We start from the raw sequence: 18732 nt of genomic DNA on the forward strand, positions 1-18732 counted from the left end.
AATTGAGCCTTTTCTCTGTAACTGTGGGGCAGGGGGATTGAGAAGTCACACATGGGAATGCAACTGGGCAGGCCAGAGAGAGGCTGTCTGCAAGAGAAAGCCCCTTATTGGCACCTGTGGGTGAAAAAGAGCCTGTCTGGAGCTCCTTCCGGGGGGGGGGGGCATCTGAGGCTGCCCCAGTCAGAGGGTGGTGCTGGACGTTTCCGGGGGGCAGCTCCGCAGCATTCCTCTGAGCACAAGGAGCTGAAATTGCACGTTTTCAACAGGGAGAAGTGTACAGTACTACACTTAGGGTAAAAAATGAAATGCATATAGGATGGGGGGACCCTGGCTTAGCAATACTATGTGTGAAAGGGATCTAGGAAGCCTAGTAGACCATAACTTGAACATGAGTCAACAGTGTGATGCTGCAGCCAAAAAACAAAACAAAAATCCCAATGCAATTCTAGGCTGCAACAATAGAAGTCTAATGTCTAGATCAACGGAAGTATTAGCACCACTCTATTCTGCTTTGGTCAGGGGTCACCTGGAATTGAGGGTCCAGTTCTGGGTACCAAAATTCAAAAAGGATGTGGACAAGCTGGAACATGCCCAGAGGAGGGTGACCAAAAAGGTGAAGGGTCTGGATGCCTTATGAGGGGAGGCTTAGGGAGCTGGGTATGTTTAGCCTGGAGAAGAGATGGTTAAGAGGTGATATGATAGCCCTGTTTAAGTATTTGAAGGGGTGTCATATTGAAGATGGAGCAAAGTTGTTTTTTGCTGCTCCAGAGAACAGGACCCAGAACAGTGGATGCAAACTGCAGGAAAAGATATTCCACCTTAACATTAGGAGGAACCGCATGACAGTAAAAGCTGTCCGACAGTGGAACACACTCCTTCCTTGGAAAGTGGTGAAATCTCCTTCTTTGGAGGTTTTTAAACAGAGGCTGGATGGCCACTTTTCAGGGGTGCATGACTGTGTCTTCCTGCATGGCAGATGGGGGTTGGACTGGAAGGCTCTTGTGGGTCTAATGCCATGATTCTATGGTTTTGAGGCACGCATGGCTCTCTCTTCTACCCTGCTCCAAGAAGCCCCCCTCATTATTGAAGCCAAGAGCAGCTTCCTTCCACAAATTTTCTGCCTACCATAAATCTCAAAATGAAGGAGAGGGAATCTGGTCACTGAAGCAGAATCACATAGGCATTTATTGCACATGTGTGTATCAGTCTTCCAGCCCTCCAGGAACACAAGGCTGCTGCTGTGGATGGCAACAGGGAGAGAGATGGAAGGTGGGGGGGGGGGGGCAATGAAAGAAATGACGGGGCTGCAGGGGCACCGAGTGGCACCCCCCAAAACAGTGTGCGTGTGTGTATAGTTGTCCACTTAGGTAGTAGGAGTGGTTGAGTTGCTCCTCCATGAAGGAAGTGTCCACCTGACACTGCTTCTGGGCTCTGCCTGCCTTGGCCTGGCCTCACCCATTGGAAAACTCCTGGTCACCCCCAAAAATGAGTGGTGTGTGTGTGTGTGAAGCTTATATACTATATTCCATGTGACGAAGTGCACCAGCCCTGCCCTCCAAAGGCTGCCCCCCTTCACCAGCCCCCCTATTGCCCTTTCACCCTTCTGCCACCATGCTCTCTCTTCCTTCTTTGGCCTCATGGTCCAATCGTTGCTGTTGCTGTGAGCCTTCAAGTCATCTCCAACTTATGGCAACCCTATCGGGCGCTTTCTTGGCAAGGTTTGTTCAGAGAGGGTTTGCCATTGCCATTGCCAATCTCTGAGGCTGAGAGCAGGACTTTCCCAAGACCATCCAGTGGGTTCCTATGTCCAAGTAAGGATTTGAACCTTGGTCTGCAGAGTCATAGTCCAAGGTGGAAACCACAACAGCCCCCTGACCCTAGAATGGGGCTGTAAAGAGGGCAGGAGCCAGAGGATGGCTTCTCCCCTTCCCCTGGAAGATGATGGTGGTGGTGAGTCTCTTGGTTGGCATGAACCAAGGTGAGATGTAACAGTCTTTCCTCTGGGGGTCTAGCAAAACAAAATGAAAGAATCACAGGGTGGCTGGGGATGGAAGCCGCCCCACAATTTGTTCCTCAGGTTCTCTTTGTGGGGATTACTTTGTGCAAGAAAAGGGGCAGGATTGCCCATCTCACTCTCATGCCCAGACAGTTGGGAGGGTCTGGATGATGGCTTGCACCTCTCACTCATGCAAGGCAGTCATTGGGGAGGTGCAAAACTGGGGTGAAAGAGACTCCCACCTCGCCAGCGCCATCAAACCAGGGTCTTTCAACATGTCAGTGCCTCTCCTGGCTCTCCATCCTTCTGGGCTAACAGAACTGGTGCTGCCACCATCAGGCTTCCACAAGGTCCTCAAAGACCACGCTGTTCTTCATCTGGAGGGCTTCTCTGACCAAGGCGAGGCTGTCCCATCCCAAACCATCTCTACGTTGCATGACTTTGCAAACGAAAGGTCCGGCAAACGAAAGGTCCCTCCCTTCCTTTGGGAACACAAACATCATGGAGCAGATGTCAGAGAAGTGATGCAGCTCCATGCTGGGTGGATTCCTCCTCTCTACAACCGGGCATGGACCTTCACAGCCAGCGTCTGGTGTGTCCTTTGAGACTAACAGAACTGCCGGCGCTGCCACCAGGCCTGGATTTCTGGGAAGGGGAGTTTGAGAGTCTGGGCAGGGCAGAGGTGGGGGTCGTCGGCGCGGCCAGTGCGAAGGGCGCAGAGCAGGGCAGCCTTGCAGGTGTCCTCACAAGGCTCACGAGGTGGGTGGCCCTTGTACATCAGGTACCAGAATCGCTGGAAAAGCTGCTCGTCCACCTCAAAGCGTTTCAGCAGAACATCCCAGTCAGCCGGGAAGGCGACGGGAAAACTGTATGCCTCTCGGGCCCCGTAGAGACGTTGCCATTGGGGTTTGGCCCCAGGAATGTTGGCCTCCGTCAAATTCAAGATGAAGGTCTCATGGTCTACCACCATGTAGGAGCTGCCTGGGTAGATGCCATCCATGTGGTAGACCCGGTAGCCTGGAGAGGGAGATCGAGGGACATCAAGGAAGATCATGTCAGCTGCTGGGTTACGCTATGATCCCGCCAAGGTAAAGGGGGAAAGCCTTTAAATGGGTGAAATACAATTCCCACCACCCCCACCACTACTTTACAGAGGGAGAGAGCAGTAGGTGGAAATGGGGCACAGGGCCCCGCTCTGCACGCCATGGGCAGCAGCTCACCTGGGTTGAGGCTGATGAATGTAGTGACGCTGGGGGCCACGAAGGCAATGCCCACAGGGCGCGAGAGAGTCTCCTCGTCATAGAACATCTCAAACTCATCCACGTGGGTGTGGCCAAAGAACTGACCGGTCACTGTGCCTTCAAACCTGCAAGGATGGAAGGGTAGAGATGTATTAGGTTGCCAGTCCTTCCTGAGCCATTTGGGCCAGGACCAGGCAAAAACCTGTTGAGGGCTAAACCTAACTCCCTAGGGGTGAAAAACAACTGCAACACATTCCCCATCTATTGCTCCCTGGGAAGTTTGGGAAAACCTCACCTGGACACTTGCTTGGCCCTTGGGCAACTGTGATTAGGGACTGGCTCGGCCAACCTAGCCCATCATAAGGGACAGGGATGCTCCCCCATCACCAATGACCCACATCCCTCAATACCTGAATAACCCTCATCATATTTGCCACTCTGCAGGAGCAGTTAGCCATTTCCATGAATCCACTCTGGGATTTATTCCAGATTGTGGGGGAGAAGTGGTGCTGTTGTGGGTTCAGGTCAGCCATGCCTGAGGCTGGACCCATTTCATAGCCTCCCAAGAACAGCCCCAAGGGAACTCTGGGCAGTCCCATATAGGAGGGGCAGAGAGAGTGACACTTTTCTTCAGAATCCTCATACTCTGTTCCCCAGTGCTGCCCCAAATAATGGCCTAACTAGGTAACACAGGGAAGGTCGTGCTGGAAACCGATAGGAGTTGTAGTCCATCCTCACTTAGAGAAAGGCTGCATGGTGCCCCACGTTTCAGGCAGTGGTGAGGAGGGAATGGTTGAGGGCCTCTCACTCACCTGTTGATGATGCGGTAGTAGTTCCAGCCCCAACAGCGCATGCAGTGGGCGGGAGGGATGTGCCCAATGATGTGGACCTGTGAGAAAGAAGAGCATGAGTGAGGCTGGGATAAGGCAAGAGGGCTGGGAGTTGGAATCTGGATCATTGTAGTCCAGCAATGATGACATAGGCACTGCCATGCGATTCCTTGCCATGCCCTAGGAGGAAGTGGGAAGCAAGTGCTCTGTTTGCTTTCAGGAGGCCACCCCTAACCTTCTGAGACTAGACTTGGGTACCCCAAGGCTTTGGCACTCTGTCCCTAGTGCTCACCTTCTCCCCGCTTTCCTCAGCCTTCTGCAGGACATTCACCAACCACTGTAGCTGCCCAGCTGGGTCTGTGGAATTGATGAGGAGCCAGAAATTGGCTTCAGAGCAGAAGTTCATGTTGAGGGATACAAGACGCAGGCCCGGTCTCATCAAGAGGGTGTAGAAGCCCCCCAACCTGTGGTGGAAAAAACAGAAGGTAGCATCACCACAGAAGGCTGCAGAAGGGTCTCTATGTGGGCATCTAGACCTTCCATGTCCCTCTGGGTCAGAACAGAGTACCGAAGTGCCTCCTGCCCCAAAAGCAGCAAACTGTAGAACACACGTAGGCAGCATCAATCTCTTGTCAGGGATGATGGGAGTTGTAGCTCTTCACCTCTGGCTCGAACTCACCACCTTGTTGCGCACCGACGCTGACCAGTTTTGGCCAGTGGATAAAGCTTTGCTCTAAAGCAGCAGAGTTACAGAGAATAGGCTGAAGACCCTGACAAACTCTTCAAGCCTTCTCACTCTTGCTTCCACAGAAGTCTTCCCACTTCTTCAGGATCCAGCTGGTTCTTGTATCTTGACTCAAGACACCAGACAACTCAGTAGTCTTATATAAAAGATCTACTTTATTCTACTATATACAGCTCCAAACTATCCAACACAACAATACTCCTCACTACTCCAATACTACCCAACTACTACCCACAAAATACATTGGGAATCATAGTCATTATTATAGTCCTTGGATCATACCACCCACTCTTGTCAGTTTCCACCCAGTGGGCGTGTATATCCACTCTCATTGGTTCTCTTGTTTCTATCCAAATTTGATGATTTCATCATCTCAGCCTTGACCACTTAACAATTCTCAGGTGTGTCCAATTATCCACTTTGCTTTTCTGTCCTTGGCATTCAGGACTTGTCAATTGTATTACCTTCTACACCTGTGTGGTTTCTGATTTGCTTCTGCTGAGTCACCCTGACTCTCACATACAAGTTTTATTTCAATCACTGTATGTCCCATGTTGCTTTTTCCTTAACATCTCCATCACGCAAAGGACTGCTTCCCCACACCTGGACCCCATGCTAAGGGGTTTCCACCTGCTCCAGGGAGAGAGTTAGAATCATAGAATCATAGAGTTGGAAGAGACCACTAGGGCCATCCAGTCCAACCCCCTGCCATGCAGGAAATCCAAATCAAAGCATCCCCAAAAGATGGCCATCCAGCCTCTGTTTAAAGACCTCCAAGGAAGGAGACTCTATCACCCTCCGAGGGAGTGCATGCCACTGTCGAACAGCCCTTACTGTCAGGAAGTTCCTCCTAATGTTGAGGTGGAATCTCTTTTCCTGTAGCTTGCATCCATTGTTCCGGGTCCTGTTCTCTGGAGCAGCAGAAAACAAGCTTGCTCCCTCTTCAACATGACATCCTTTCAAATATTTAAACAGGGCTATCATATCACCTCTTAACCTTCTTTTCTCCAGGCTAAACATCCCCAGCTCCCTAAGTCGTTCCTCATAGGGCTTCATGGTTTCCAGACCCTTCACCATTTTTGTCGCCCTCCTTTGGACACGCTCCAGTTTCTCAATGTCCTTTCTGAATTGTCAGACAGGTGATGCCCCAGTTCTCACAACAATCTTGGGAGCAAGGGGTCTGTGGTGGCTGTGCTGGTAGACTGATCCATGTAGAAAAGACCCAAGAAAACTACTTCCAAGAACTTCCAGCTACTGTGGTGTCCAGGGCAATGGATGGATTTGGGTCACAGCAGCCCCCCTCCATCCCTCCCCACCTTGCCAGGCAAGATGCATTTCATAAACAGACACAAAGGAAACCGGAAGCACCTTGGAGACTGACTGGGAACAAGTAATCTCCAGTGCAATCCCTTGTAGACTCCAGGCACTTCCTCAGATACCAGTGGGTCATGTCATGAAAGCCCTTGGAGTGTGGTGGACTCTCCTTCTTTGAAAGTCTTTAAACAGAGGCTGGATGGCCATCTGTCAGGGGTGCTTTGATTCTTAGTTCCTGCATGGCAAAAAGGAGTTGCACTGGATGGCCTTTGGGGATTTCTTCTAACTCTAGGATTCTACAACCAAAATGGTGAAAGTTCTGGAAACCATCAAGCCCTATAAGGAGTGACTTAAGGAACTGGGTATGTTTAGTCTAAAGAGGTGGTGGCATGATGGTCTTGTTTAAATATTTGAAGGGATGTCATATTGAGGATGGAACAAACTTGGTTTTTGCTGCTCCAGAGAACAGGACCCAGAATAATGGATTCAAATTATAGAAAAGGAGATCCCACCTAAACATTGGAATTTCCTGATCGTAAAAATTGTTGGACAGATTAATAGGCTGCCTGAAAGAGTGGTGGAGTCTCCTTCTTTGGACATCTTGAAGCAGAGGCTGGATGGCCATCTGTCACAAGGAGGGCTTGGATGGTGTGTTCCTGCATGGCAGAAGGGGACTGGACTGGATGGCCCTTGAGGTCTCTTCTAGCTCTATGATTCATACTGGAAATGTCTTTGTCTTCTTCCTCTCCTTGCTCTTCCCAGGCAGTCTGACTTCCCAGGTTATTTAAACAGAGGAAAGTGGCTACTGTTCTGAATGTCACTAAGCTGAGTGGCACCCCCTTGATCCCAGGGACATTCTGCCCCAGGAGCAGTGGCAACCCCTCCTCCCTCCCTCCAAGCACATGGACAGACAGTCAGATGGATGGATGGGCCTTTCTTTTGCCCCCCTACCTGAGCGTGTCCAGGGCTTCTGGGGTCAGCCATGGTCTCCAGGCATCAGCCATGGCATCGTAGAGCCACCTGGAGGACTGGTTACCTGGCACGTAGGGCGGCGGGAAGGAGTTGACAGGCACGGACTCATGGTTACCCACTGCTGGGTAGACGGGCAGTGGTCCGAGGTACTTCTGGATGAGGGTGGTGACAGTGTGGAGGGCTTGCAGCTGGTCTCCCCGGCTCTGCTCCCAAACGTTGTGAGCAGGGATGTCCCCTGTCCAGTAGACCAGGTCAAAGGGCCCACCGGCCAGCCCCCCTGTGGCCAAGTGCCCCAGGAGATGCTCGAGGGTGTGGAGGGGCAGGTCACAATTGCTATAGCTGCCCCAGTAGCCAGCTCCTAGCCCCTGGCCCTGGCCCCCCCGGCAGCAGAGGGGGTCCTTGCAAGCTGGGTTACTCCCTGGGGTATAGCCCCGGTCCCAGTGGAGGTCGGTGAGGAAGAGGATCCGAGCAGTGGGGGCCCCGGGGCGTGGGGGAACCGGGGGATGGACAGGGGGCTTGGGAGTCTGGGGCAGCGTGACATTCCAGTCCGAGAAGATGTCCCAGTGGCCGCAGTTCGAGCCAACCAGGAGGCCGCAGATCTCTGCTGGGCGCAGGATGGAGCGGATCCAGGCTGTCAGGACGTCATGTTCAAAGATGCCCACAATCTCCTGGCAGACCTCCGGGCGGGCCAAGTGGAGCCGTTCGCAGGTGGCCACCGCCAGCCGTCGGATGTGCTCCACACCGGTGTCTAGCTGTGAGTGGGAGAGAAGAAAGGCGTCATAGGGCTCCAGGTAGGAGGTGGACAGGCTCCCTGGTGGCAAGGAGCTGATCCACTTTGACTCACCCCACCCCACCTCAGGGGCCTTAGGGCTAAGAAAGCTGGTGGGGATAGAATAATAGAATCATGGAGATGGAAGACAACCCAAAGGCCATCCAATCCAACCCTCTTCTGCCATGCAGGAACATGGAAAGCACTCCTGACAGATGGCCATTCAGCCTCTGTTTAAAAACCTCCAAAGGAGGCTCAGCCAGGGAATATGTTCCACTGTTGAACAGCCCTTACTGTCAGGAAGGGGCTCCTAATATTCAGCTGGTACCACTTTTCCTGTAGCTTGCATCAATTGTTCCCTGTCCTATTTTCTGAAGCAGCAGAAAACAAGCTTCTTCCACCATCTCTTCTCCAGACTAAGCATCCCCAGCCCCCTAAGTCTCTCCTTGGTAGTTTCTTGACCTTTCACCATTTTAGTCGCCCTCCTTTGAACACGCTCGTTTCCCAACATCCTCTTTTAATTCTGGTGCCCAGAACTGGACACAGTATTCCAGGTTAAGCCTGACCAAAGCAGAATAGAGTGGCACTATTACTTCCCTTGATCTAGATACTATACTGATGCAGCCTAGAATCGCATTGGCTTTTTCAACTGCAGCATCACACTGTTGACACATGTTCACCTTGTGGTCTACTAAGACTCCTACTAGATTCTCATGGATCCCCTGAGGAAGCCTAGGGGCCTGGGAACAGCTGCCTTGCCAGGTCCTCCTCAGGTGAGCTGGGGTTAAATGCCACTGTTGTCCTCCCCTCTCCCAGCTGCCCACTGAAAGACAGCATTGCAGCCCCCAAGACTAAGGCAAACCCAGCTGGAGAGAGGGAAATTGCAGCTTTTCAAATACAGTATGTTTAGCTTGAAGAGAAGGTGAAGAGAAAACATAATAGCCCCGTTGAAGTATTTGAAGGGTGTCATACACTCCCTCCAAGAGTGGCGGTCTTCTACTTTGGAAGTCAGTTTTTAAAGAGAGGCAGCATGGCCATCTGTCACAAGGAGGGCTTGGGTTGTGTATCCCTACATGGCAGAAGAGGGTTGGACTGGATGGCCTTTTGGGCCTCTTCCATGTTTATATGATTCCTCCATTTCCAGAAACCCCAGACCCTCTCTGGCCTTGGTCCCCCATTTCCCACTCCAGCCTCCAGAAGAATCATAGAGTTGGAAAAGACCCCAAGGGTCATCCAACCCAATCCCATTCTGCAATGCAGGAACACACAACCAAAGCACCCCAGAAATATTGCTGTCCAGCCTCTATTTCAAAACCTGCAAAGAAGGAGACTCCATTACATTCCAAGGCAGTGCTTTCCACTGTCAAACAGCTCTTACTGTCAGGATGTTTGTTCCTCCTAATGTTGAGGTGGAATCTCTTTTACTGTATTTTGCACCCATTGCTCCAGGTCCTATTCTCTGGAGCAGCAGAAGCTCAGTGTGTGTCTTATTTTGGGGGTCACTGTCCTTGAGGCTCCTTCACCTGGATGCAAAAGCAAACATTTCCAGCCAGCCAGGGCCAAAGCTTGGACACTGGAGTCTGGGTGTTCAAGGACACTCTGGGGAGGGACACATGCAAATAGTGTCAGGCATGTGCCTGGGGCCCTGGCAGCCTTGGAAGCCAAGCGGTTCCAGAAGGGAGGCAGAGAGACTCCTGCCATGTGGCTGGAGAGAGGAATCAGCTGGCAGTGACCAGAAGGAGGCCTTCCTGGGCAGCCAGGAGCAACCCCCCACTCACAAAAGTAGAGAGAGAGAGAGAAGCCTCTCAATCTCGGAGGGTTGGGGAGAGGGACCTGACCCCCTCTTCTCCCCAGCAAAGGGGACAGAGAACAGTGGAGGGATGAAGCAGCCCTTCCTTCAGCCAATGCACCCCCAGAGCAGCACCCGCAAGGCCAGAGAGACCACATGTCCTAATAACCACAAAGGAGGACAAGGCATTGCAAAGTGTTGGAACCTTCTAGAAAAATGTAGGACAGGACCCAAGAAAAGCTCAAAACACTAATGGAAAGATCAATGCATGCTTCGCTGTCGTGCTCCAAATGGAAGGCATTTTGAAATACCTTCTGGACAGAAGACTGAAATGTAAGAAATGTCCTGGAAAAGGAAGATGTCTGGTCATCCCGACTGGAGGACATTTCAAAATGCCTTCCGGACAGAAGGTGGAAATATATTTTTGATAGGGGAATTAATCAATTAGCTCAAGGGAACAGGAAGAAGGCTTTTCAGTAACTCTAAAAAGAAGGGGTCCTCTGCTTGTATCTACTGGTTCCGAGAAACTGGGGCTATTGGGGCTAGTAACATTAAGCCACAGCACGATGACCAGTGGCCATTCTTTTTCTTTAGCCAGTCCCATGGAAGGGGCCCTCCTTCTGGGCAGCCCTGTACCAGCCCAGTGAACTGCAGGACAACTCCCATCATCCCCAGAAGGCAGCACAGGGTGAGCTGCCTAGAATGCCCAGAGGAGGCCTGGGATGAGGGCGAGTGAGAACGGGTGGAACCTCCCCACCCTGGATCTGGCCAAGCCTCTCCTCGAGGTCCTTGGGGCGGGGAGCTTAGAGTCCCATGACTCCCTCGAGGCCAGAGATTAAAAACAGCAGCTGGGGCTCAGGCTGGCTCCATGGTTGCATGCCATGCCAGCGTCACAATATGCAGGGTGGGGAAGAGGGATGACGGCAGAGGGACATTGCCCCATTGCAGTGGAATGTGCCAGGCTGAGGCTGCTGGGGGGGGGGGGGACAAAGGCCAGAGTGGATGCATGGGTGGGCACACAAAGGAGAAAAAGGACGGGAAGTAACTAAGAGGGCTCTTAACACAGAGCCTGGCACTGCTGGCAAATGCTGTCAAGACTGACAGACAGGGCAGATGGGGTGGGCACACCTTGCCACAACATCTGCAATGCCAGGGGTGGGTAGTGCCCATCTTTGGTGCCTGAGGCAGGCAGCCTGCCCATTCTACATCCGCCTGCAGTCATGAGAGGACTTCTGGAAGGAAAGTGGGTTGCAGGGGACACAAGCAGCCCTCATTTCGAAGTATTTTCCAGCTATGGGCAGTGTAGTGGTTTGAATGTTGGCTTATGGCTCCGGAGACCAGTGACACTATCTCAGCTTCAGGGGAAGGCAATGGCAAACCTCCTCTGAACAAATCTTGCCAAGAAAACCCCAGGATAAGTTTGCCTGAGAGTCACCATAACTCAGCCATTATTATTATTACTACTACTACTGACATTTATTTACAGGGCGCTGCCATGAAAGCCCCTTGGGCAAGTCGCACACTCTCAGCCTCAGGGGAAGGCCACAGCAAACCTCCTCTGAACAAATCTTGCCAAAACAAACAAAACTCAAGGATAGGTTTGCCTTAGTGTCATCCTAAGTCAAAGGTAACATGAAGGCATACAACACACATACATGAATTCAGAACACAACAACATCTGAGGGGGTGGATTTGGAAAGCACTGCAAGGAGAGTTTTGGGGAGGCTGGAAGAAGGGAAATGGGACCCTCATTCCCCCCCCCCCCATGCCCCTTTCCTCTGGGCCTGAAGAGGAATGAAGAGGAGAGGTCTTGCTTTTTAGGTGGGGCAGACTGGCTCAATCCCCCTCAGTCATAGAAACCCACTGTATGACTTTGGGCAAGTCACATCTTCTCAGCCTCAGGGGAAGGCAATGGCAAGCCTCCTCTGAACAGATCTTGCCAAGGAAACCCATGATAGGGTTGCCTTAGGGTTGATGTAAGTCAGAAACGACTTGAAGGCACACAACAACAACAAGACCACAACACTTGGCCCCCGCTTGGCAACCAACCTGATAAGAAGCATTCATGCTTAGCCCACTCCTTGTGCACATGGCACTGCTCCCTCCCCACAAGGTCCCCTCCACTTTTGCCCAAACTTCAGTTGGAGGACCCAAGGGGGAACTGTCCCCTTTGAGCCCATTAATATTGTGGGGGGACTGTGGCGAGAAAAGTCCCCCTTTCAGTTCCTGCAAAGGAACTGAAGGACCGAGAAGCAGAAGGAGCCAGAGGGAAGTTCCAGGGAAGCGGAAGGATGTGGCCAGTCACTGGTGGTTAAGCGGAAAGAGAACCCTACAACCCCGGCCAACCAGTCATAGTAAAATAAAAGCATAGTATCATTGAGTTGGACGAGACCACAAGGGCCATCCAGTCCAACTCTATTCTGCCATGCAGGAACACAGACTCAAAGCACTCTTGACAGATGGCCACCCAGCCGCGGTTTAAAGACCTCCAAGGAAGGAGACTCCACTACACTCCAAGGGAGCATCTTCCACTGTCAACTGTAGTGCCCAGAACTGGACACAATATTCCAGGTGAGGCCTCACCAAAGCAGAACAGAGTAGCGCTATTACTTTCTTTTTTCTAGAGAGTCACTATTCTTCTATCGATGCAGGCTAAAATCGCATTGGCCTTTTTAGCTGCCGCAAAAGTCCATACCCTGCAACAGCAGAACAGAAAAGAAGGACTGCAACCATCTTGCAGGACCACCCAAAGGACCCTCAGGTCGCGCAGCCCAACAACCCTCACCCTCAAACACGCACACCATTCCTGGATCTGGGCTGGAATTATCTAGGCATTCCCAGGCATTGCATAATTGTCACTTGCTATTTGATGCTCTTTTGTTGTCTGTCTTATTGAATCATTTCCTGTATTTCTATGTATTTTATATGTATTATCCTACTAGAAAGGCCCCTTCCCCACCACCTTTCCCTTCTCCTTTTGTGTCGTGTCTTTCTAGATTGTAAGCCTGAGGGCAGGGAACTGTCCAATTAAAAAGATTGCAGGTACAGCGCTGTGTAAATTTACAGCGCTTTATAAATAAAGGTTAATAATAATAATAATAATAATAATAGGTGTGACCCCACCGGGCTGCTTAAATCTAATGCCAAGGGACAGACTATGGCGCCTTCTTGCCCTGCGCCTGTCTGAGTCCCAGATGTTCAGGGGAGAGGCTTCTCTCATGCCCCATACCAACTTTGCAGACACAGAGGCATCATTGAGGGGGTGCAGGAGGTACACATTGCACCAGGTGACCACTGCTCCCCAAACATCTGCCAGGCTGTGGCATTCACCTGCGCCCCTTTAAAATGCTCATGCTAGTATGTGAACGGGGCTAGACTTGGTGGAAGGAGAAAGGAGAGGCCTCAGCGTTGTTGCTTTTTAAAAAAACAAATTGTAAATTTTAATTTTTTAAAAAAATGTCATCGTTTAAACATTTTCTTTAAATATTGGCTCCTACCAAATTTTGCAGTTTAACCGCATGCAACCATGCGCCTGTGTGCATGATGTTGCAATTCAGAGGTATAATTCTTAATTTTATTCACTGTTTTATGTCACAACTACTGCCATGACAATCCAATGATATATATAAGGATTATGATTTAGAAGTAACATTAGTAACAAAAAACAACACCCCCCCCCCCCCATGATTTAGCATTCTGCATGGTGTGGTATGGGAGGAGGCCAATGGTGGGGTGACGCCATGGGTTAGCATACCGGACAATGCCAACCCTAATGATGCCATTGTTTAGAGAGATAGGCCTTTTCGGTAGCTGCCCCAGGATATTATTATTATTATTATTATCATTATTATTATTATTATTATTACTAAAGTGGGCCCTTGGTACCTGCTGGGATTTGGTTCCAAGACACATATCTCCCCCCATGCATACCAAAATCTGTGGATGTCCAAGTCCCATTATGTACAATGGGGTATTACTACTACTACTTAAAAGAACTGGCAAAAGTAATATCGGAGCCATTGGCAATCATATTTGAAAACTCCTGGAGAACAGGAGAGATCCCAGCAGACTGGCGAAGGGCAAACGTTGTCCCCATCTTCAAAAAGGGGAAAAAAGAGGATCCCAACAATTATCCTCCAGTTAGTCTGACATCAGTTCTAGGAAAGATTCTAGAGCAGATCATTAAACAGAGAGTCTGTGAACATCTAGAAGGCAATGCCATAATCACAAAAAGTCAACATGGGTTTCAGAGAAAGAAGTCATGCCAGACAAACCTAATCTCTTTCTTTGACAAAATGACCATTTTGGTAGATGAAGTGAATGCTGTGGATATAGTAGATCTTGATTTCAGTAAGGCCTTTGACAAGGTTTCCCATGACATTCTTGCAAACAAGCTTGTAAAATGTGGGCTAGACAAAGGAACTGTTACATGGATCTGTAATTGGTTGACCGGCCGAACCCAAAGGGTGCTCAACAATGGCTCCTTTTCATCCTGGAGAGAAGTGACCAGTGGGGTCCCACAGGGCTCTGTCCTGGGCCCAGTGCTATTCAACATCTTTATCAATGACCTGGATGACAGAATTGGGAGCATACTTATCAAATTTGCAGATGACACCAAATTAGGAGGAATAGCTAATACTCCAGAGGACAGGATCAAGATTCAAAATGACCTGAATAGACTAGAAAGCTGGGCCAAAGCTAACAAAATGAAATTCAACACAGAGAAATGTAAGGTATTGCACTTAGGGCGGAAAAATAAAATGCACAGATATAGGATGGGTGACACCTGGCTGAATGAAACTACGTGTGAAAGGGATCTAGGAGTCCAAGTAGACCACAAGTTGAACATGAGTGAACAGTGTGATGCGGCAGCTAAAAAGGCCAATGCTATTTTAGGCTGCATCAATAGAAGTATAGTGTCTAGATCAAGAGAAGTAATAGTGCCACTGTATTCTGCTTTGGTCAGGCCCCACCTAGAATATTGTGTCCAGTTCTGGGCGCCACAATTCAGAAAGGACATTGAGAAACTGGAGTGTGTCCAAAGGAGGGCGACAAAAATGGTGAAAGGTCTGGAAACCTTGCCCTATGAGGAACGACTTAGGGAGCTGAGGATGTTTAGCCTGGAGAAGAGAAGGTTAAGAGGGGATATGATAGCCCTGTTTAAATATTTGAAAGGATGTCATATTGAGGAGGGAGCAAGCTTGTTTTCTGCTGCTCCAGAGAACAGGACCCGGAACAATGGATGCAAGCTACAGGAAAAGAGATTCCACCTGAACATTAGGAGGAACTTCCTGACAGTAAGGGCTGTTCGGCAGTGGAATGCACTCCTTCCTCGGAGGGTGATAGAGTCTCCTCCCTTGGAGGTCTTTAAACAGAGGCTGGATGGCCATCTTTTGGGGATGCTTTGATTTGGATTTCCTGCATGGCAGAATGGGGTTGGACTGGATGGCCCTAGTGGTCTCTTCCAACTCTACGATTCTATGATTCTACTACTACTACTACTACTACTATTACTATAGATGACCCTTGTTATTTGCTGGGGTTTGGTTCCAAGACTCCCACGCCCCCCATGGATACCAAAATCCGTAGATGCTCACGTTGCAGTAAATACATAGTTAAATGGTATCCCTTATATATTTTTAGACTATTTTCAAGTCATGGATGCTTGGATTTGTGAATAATAAAATCCATGGATCTGGAGGGCTGACTGTACATGCAAAAACATTTAGGCTCTGGGTATGATATTGCAATTTAAAGGTATCATTTCAGTTTTGCTCACTGTTGTATGTCACAACTATTGCCTTGACAATTCAGTGAAACATTAGGACAAATAAAAAAATCCCATTATTGATGGTTTCTGCATGGCGTGGAATGGGTTAAGGTCAATGGTGGGAAGGTGTCATGGGTATCCACACTGGATGACCCCAACCCTAGTAATGCCGCTGTCTTGAGAGATGGGGCCTACTTGGTGACTGCCTCAGGATTGTTGTTGTTGTTGTTGTTGTGGGCTCTTGGTATCTGCTGGGCTTTGGTTCCAGGACCCCCATGGATACCAAAATCTGTGAATGCTCAAGTCCTATTACATACAATGGGGTATTCCTGTTATTATTATTATTATTATTAGAATCATAGAATTGGAAGAGACCACAATGGCCAACCAGTCCAACCCCATGCCATGCAGGAACTCACAGTCAAAGCATCCCTGACAGATGGCCACCCAGCCATCATCATCATCATCATCATCATCATCATCATCATCATCATAGTGGGCCCTTGCTTTCTGCTGGGGTTTGGTTCTAGGAACTACTGTGGATTCCAAAATCCATGGATGCTCAAATACCATTTTATATACAATGGCCTAGTAACAAAATGGTGTCCCTTCTATTAAATGGGCAAAATCAAGGTTTGCTTCTTAGAATTTACATATTTTTGGAGTATTTTCAAGCCATGGATGTTTGTGGATAGAGAATTCATGGATATGTATGAAGATGATGAATATCCCCAAAATTGGGATGCAAATGCCTTACAAATTAAAGAAGCAATACTGTTAAAAATATACCAGAAATGGAATTATAAAATAGAATTATCCCAGCTTCGTATCAAAGAGCATCACTCACAAAAAGAGTAAAGTGCAATCATTTTGTGGCACGTTTGCCTCTTTTCAACTGTTATTCTTTAATCTTTCCCTGCCCTTTAGTCATTAAGTATTTTGTTGCCAAGTTCATCCCCGTCTTTCAATAAATGTTACTGTGTGCTCCTTTTGTTTTGTGTTAGGAACACACGCTGGACCTGGTTGTTCTTGTTCTTGTTCTTGTGTGCCTTCGAGTCCTTTCTGACCGGATGTCTTTGCTGCAAAGGAGGACAAGGCACTGCAAAATGTAGGACAGCGGAGGAAAAAATATTGACCGTTCCAAAACAAAAGCTAAAAGCACCCTGTGTAAAAATGAAATGGTCACTTCTTGGTCACGCTCAAAATGGAGGACGCTTTGGCATTCCTCCTGGGCAGAAGGCAGACATGCAGGACGTGTCCTGGAAAAGGAGGACGCGTCTGGTCACCTTGATTCTGACTTTATTGGGGGGGAGTTGAATTTCTTTTCATTATTGTTGTTGTTTTATTGTTTTAATACTTTGTTTTCCTTCAAACATAAGCATATCTGTCCAGTAACATACCCTAGGCTTTGATTCATGCATAGAATTATTTACTTGGCAAATAATGCACCTAGTATTTTACTTCATTGACGTAAAACACTGCCCCTAAAAGGCTACTTCCCGGGTGCCTCTTGCAAGGCATCCTTCCTTCCTGAGCAGTCTATTAGGATTTATGGCCCTTTTATTCTTTTATGAGGTATTCCCATCTATCTCTCATTGGTGGCGGAAGGGGTTTTCCTTCCCCTCCATCCTATTTCATCCTATTCCCTGGAGTTTAGTTCCATCTCTTCTTGCAAAACTCTTTGACCGGAAGCTGTTCCCATCCTTTCTGATCATTTCAGAGCCAATCATCGATTGTAGGCGCTTCATGATTTTTGCCGCTGTGATCCTACAAATAAGCGAAGACCCTCCCCGGTGTTTCCTTCCCATTATATGAGATGGGACCCTATTTGGCCCATTGAGTGAATGGATTTCCGCTCTCAGTGGATCGTCTGTTCTAAATGTCTTGTCAGTCGCTGTGGGCATCTCTAATTCTGGGCACAGCCGCCACATGAGGAGCCATGTGCCTCCTTCTCTGGGCACCAGTCCCAGCGTTGATTAGAGCTTGTCTATTTCCAAAGGCCAGCTCTGTCCCATTTTGGAATCACTCTCTCGGGTCCCTTTGCTTCTGACTTATGGTGGCCCTATCATGGGGGTCAGAGGGCTTTGCCATGGCATCCCCTGCGGCCGAGAGAGTGTGACTCGGCCAAAGGCAGTGTCCAGCCCTCAGACCACTAGGCCTTCCTGCCTCTCTCCACTTGAACCAAAGGACATCTGGGGGAGAGGGCTGTTCCCTGCAGCTGGCACAGAGCCTGGCAGGGCAAGAAGGCTTGGCAACTGGGGCCTGGCTTTCCCTGGTCAACTGTCCGGCTGCTGTCCGGACAGCTCCAGAGGGACCAGGGGCCTCCACTGGACAACGGAGGGCCATAGAGCCCAGCCCTCTTCTGCCCTGCAGGAACTCTCCATCCCAGCCTCCGAGGAAGGAGGCTCCGGCCCAGCAAAAGGGGGCACTGGCCCAAGAGAGGCCCAGGCCCTCGGAGGAGGAGGAGGACGCGTCCGGGAAAAGGAGGACACTCCGATCAATGTCAGCTCCTGCTTCTTAGTCGGCCAGGCTGAGAAGGAAGGGAGGGAGGCAGGAGCCTTCGGGGTCTTCCTCCGGGGCGGCTGGGGATGGCTATGGAGGACGCGTCCGGGGCCGAAGGGCTCTCTCACCTGGACGCTGAGGTCGATGGCGGCGAAGAGGAGCTTGCAGGCCGGGCAGCTGAGGTTCCTCCATCCGAAGCGCAGCCCGGAGGCCGACAGCTCCTCGTCCTCCAAAAGCCGGACCCCCGCCTTGGAGGGCAGCGCCGAGGAGCCCCAGAGGCCCAGCCCCAGCGCCAGCCCCAGCGCCAGCCCCACCGAGCAGCCCCTGAACAGAGCCCCCATCTCGGACCCAGCGCCGGCCCCGCCGTCTGCTCCTTCCTTCCTTCCTCTGGGGCTGCAGCAGCCTCACGACGAGGAGGAGGAGGAGGAGGAGGAGGAGGAGGAGGAGGCCCGCCCGCTCGCTCGCCCGCCCGCCCGCTTCCAAGATGGCCGCGCCGGCTTCCCTCCCTCCGCGGGGCGGAGTCTAGAGGGAGGGAGGGAGGGGCCAGGCCCAGGGGCAACAAGCACGTGACCGGGGGCGGGGCCAGAGAGCCATGGGGGATGCCTGGGGGATGCTTGGCTAGAGAAAGCGTGGAGGTTACTTGCCCAGAGAGAGTCACAGGGATTGAAATCCCCATCCTTCCCTATGGGCAAGTCTCCTCCGATGATTCCCTATGGGCAAATATTCCCCATGCTTCCCTATGGGCAAGCGTCCTCCGATGATTCCCTATGGGGCAAGTGTCCTCCAATGATTCCCTATGGGGCA

The 18732-nt window shown here is 50.3% G+C and overlaps 1 protein-coding gene across 1 annotated transcript; it reads right to left on the reverse strand.

Annotated features, from left to right (window-relative positions):
- Positions 1-61: 61 nt before the first annotated feature.
- SMPD1 (sphingomyelin phosphodiesterase 1) lies at positions 62-18269 on the reverse strand. The gene is made up of 6 exons (XM_089508487.1): positions 18057-18269; positions 7078-7850; positions 4360-4531; positions 4050-4126; positions 3217-3362; positions 62-3013 (listed from the first exon to the last, which is right to left on the reverse strand). Exons 1-6 carry the CDS (start codon positions 18267-18269, stop codon positions 2604-2606), a joined length of 1791 nt encoding a protein of 596 aa, XP_089364613.1. The 3' UTR covers positions 62-2603.
- Positions 18270-18732: the final 463 nt, after the last annotated feature.

Source organism: Sceloporus occidentalis, unplaced genomic scaffold, assembly GCF_023333645.1.
Source record: "Sceloporus occidentalis isolate IW3139 unplaced genomic scaffold, rSceOcc1.0.p SCAF_2, whole genome shotgun sequence".
NCBI classification, from domain to species: Eukaryota; Metazoa; Chordata; class Lepidosauria; order Squamata; family Phrynosomatidae; genus Sceloporus; species Sceloporus occidentalis.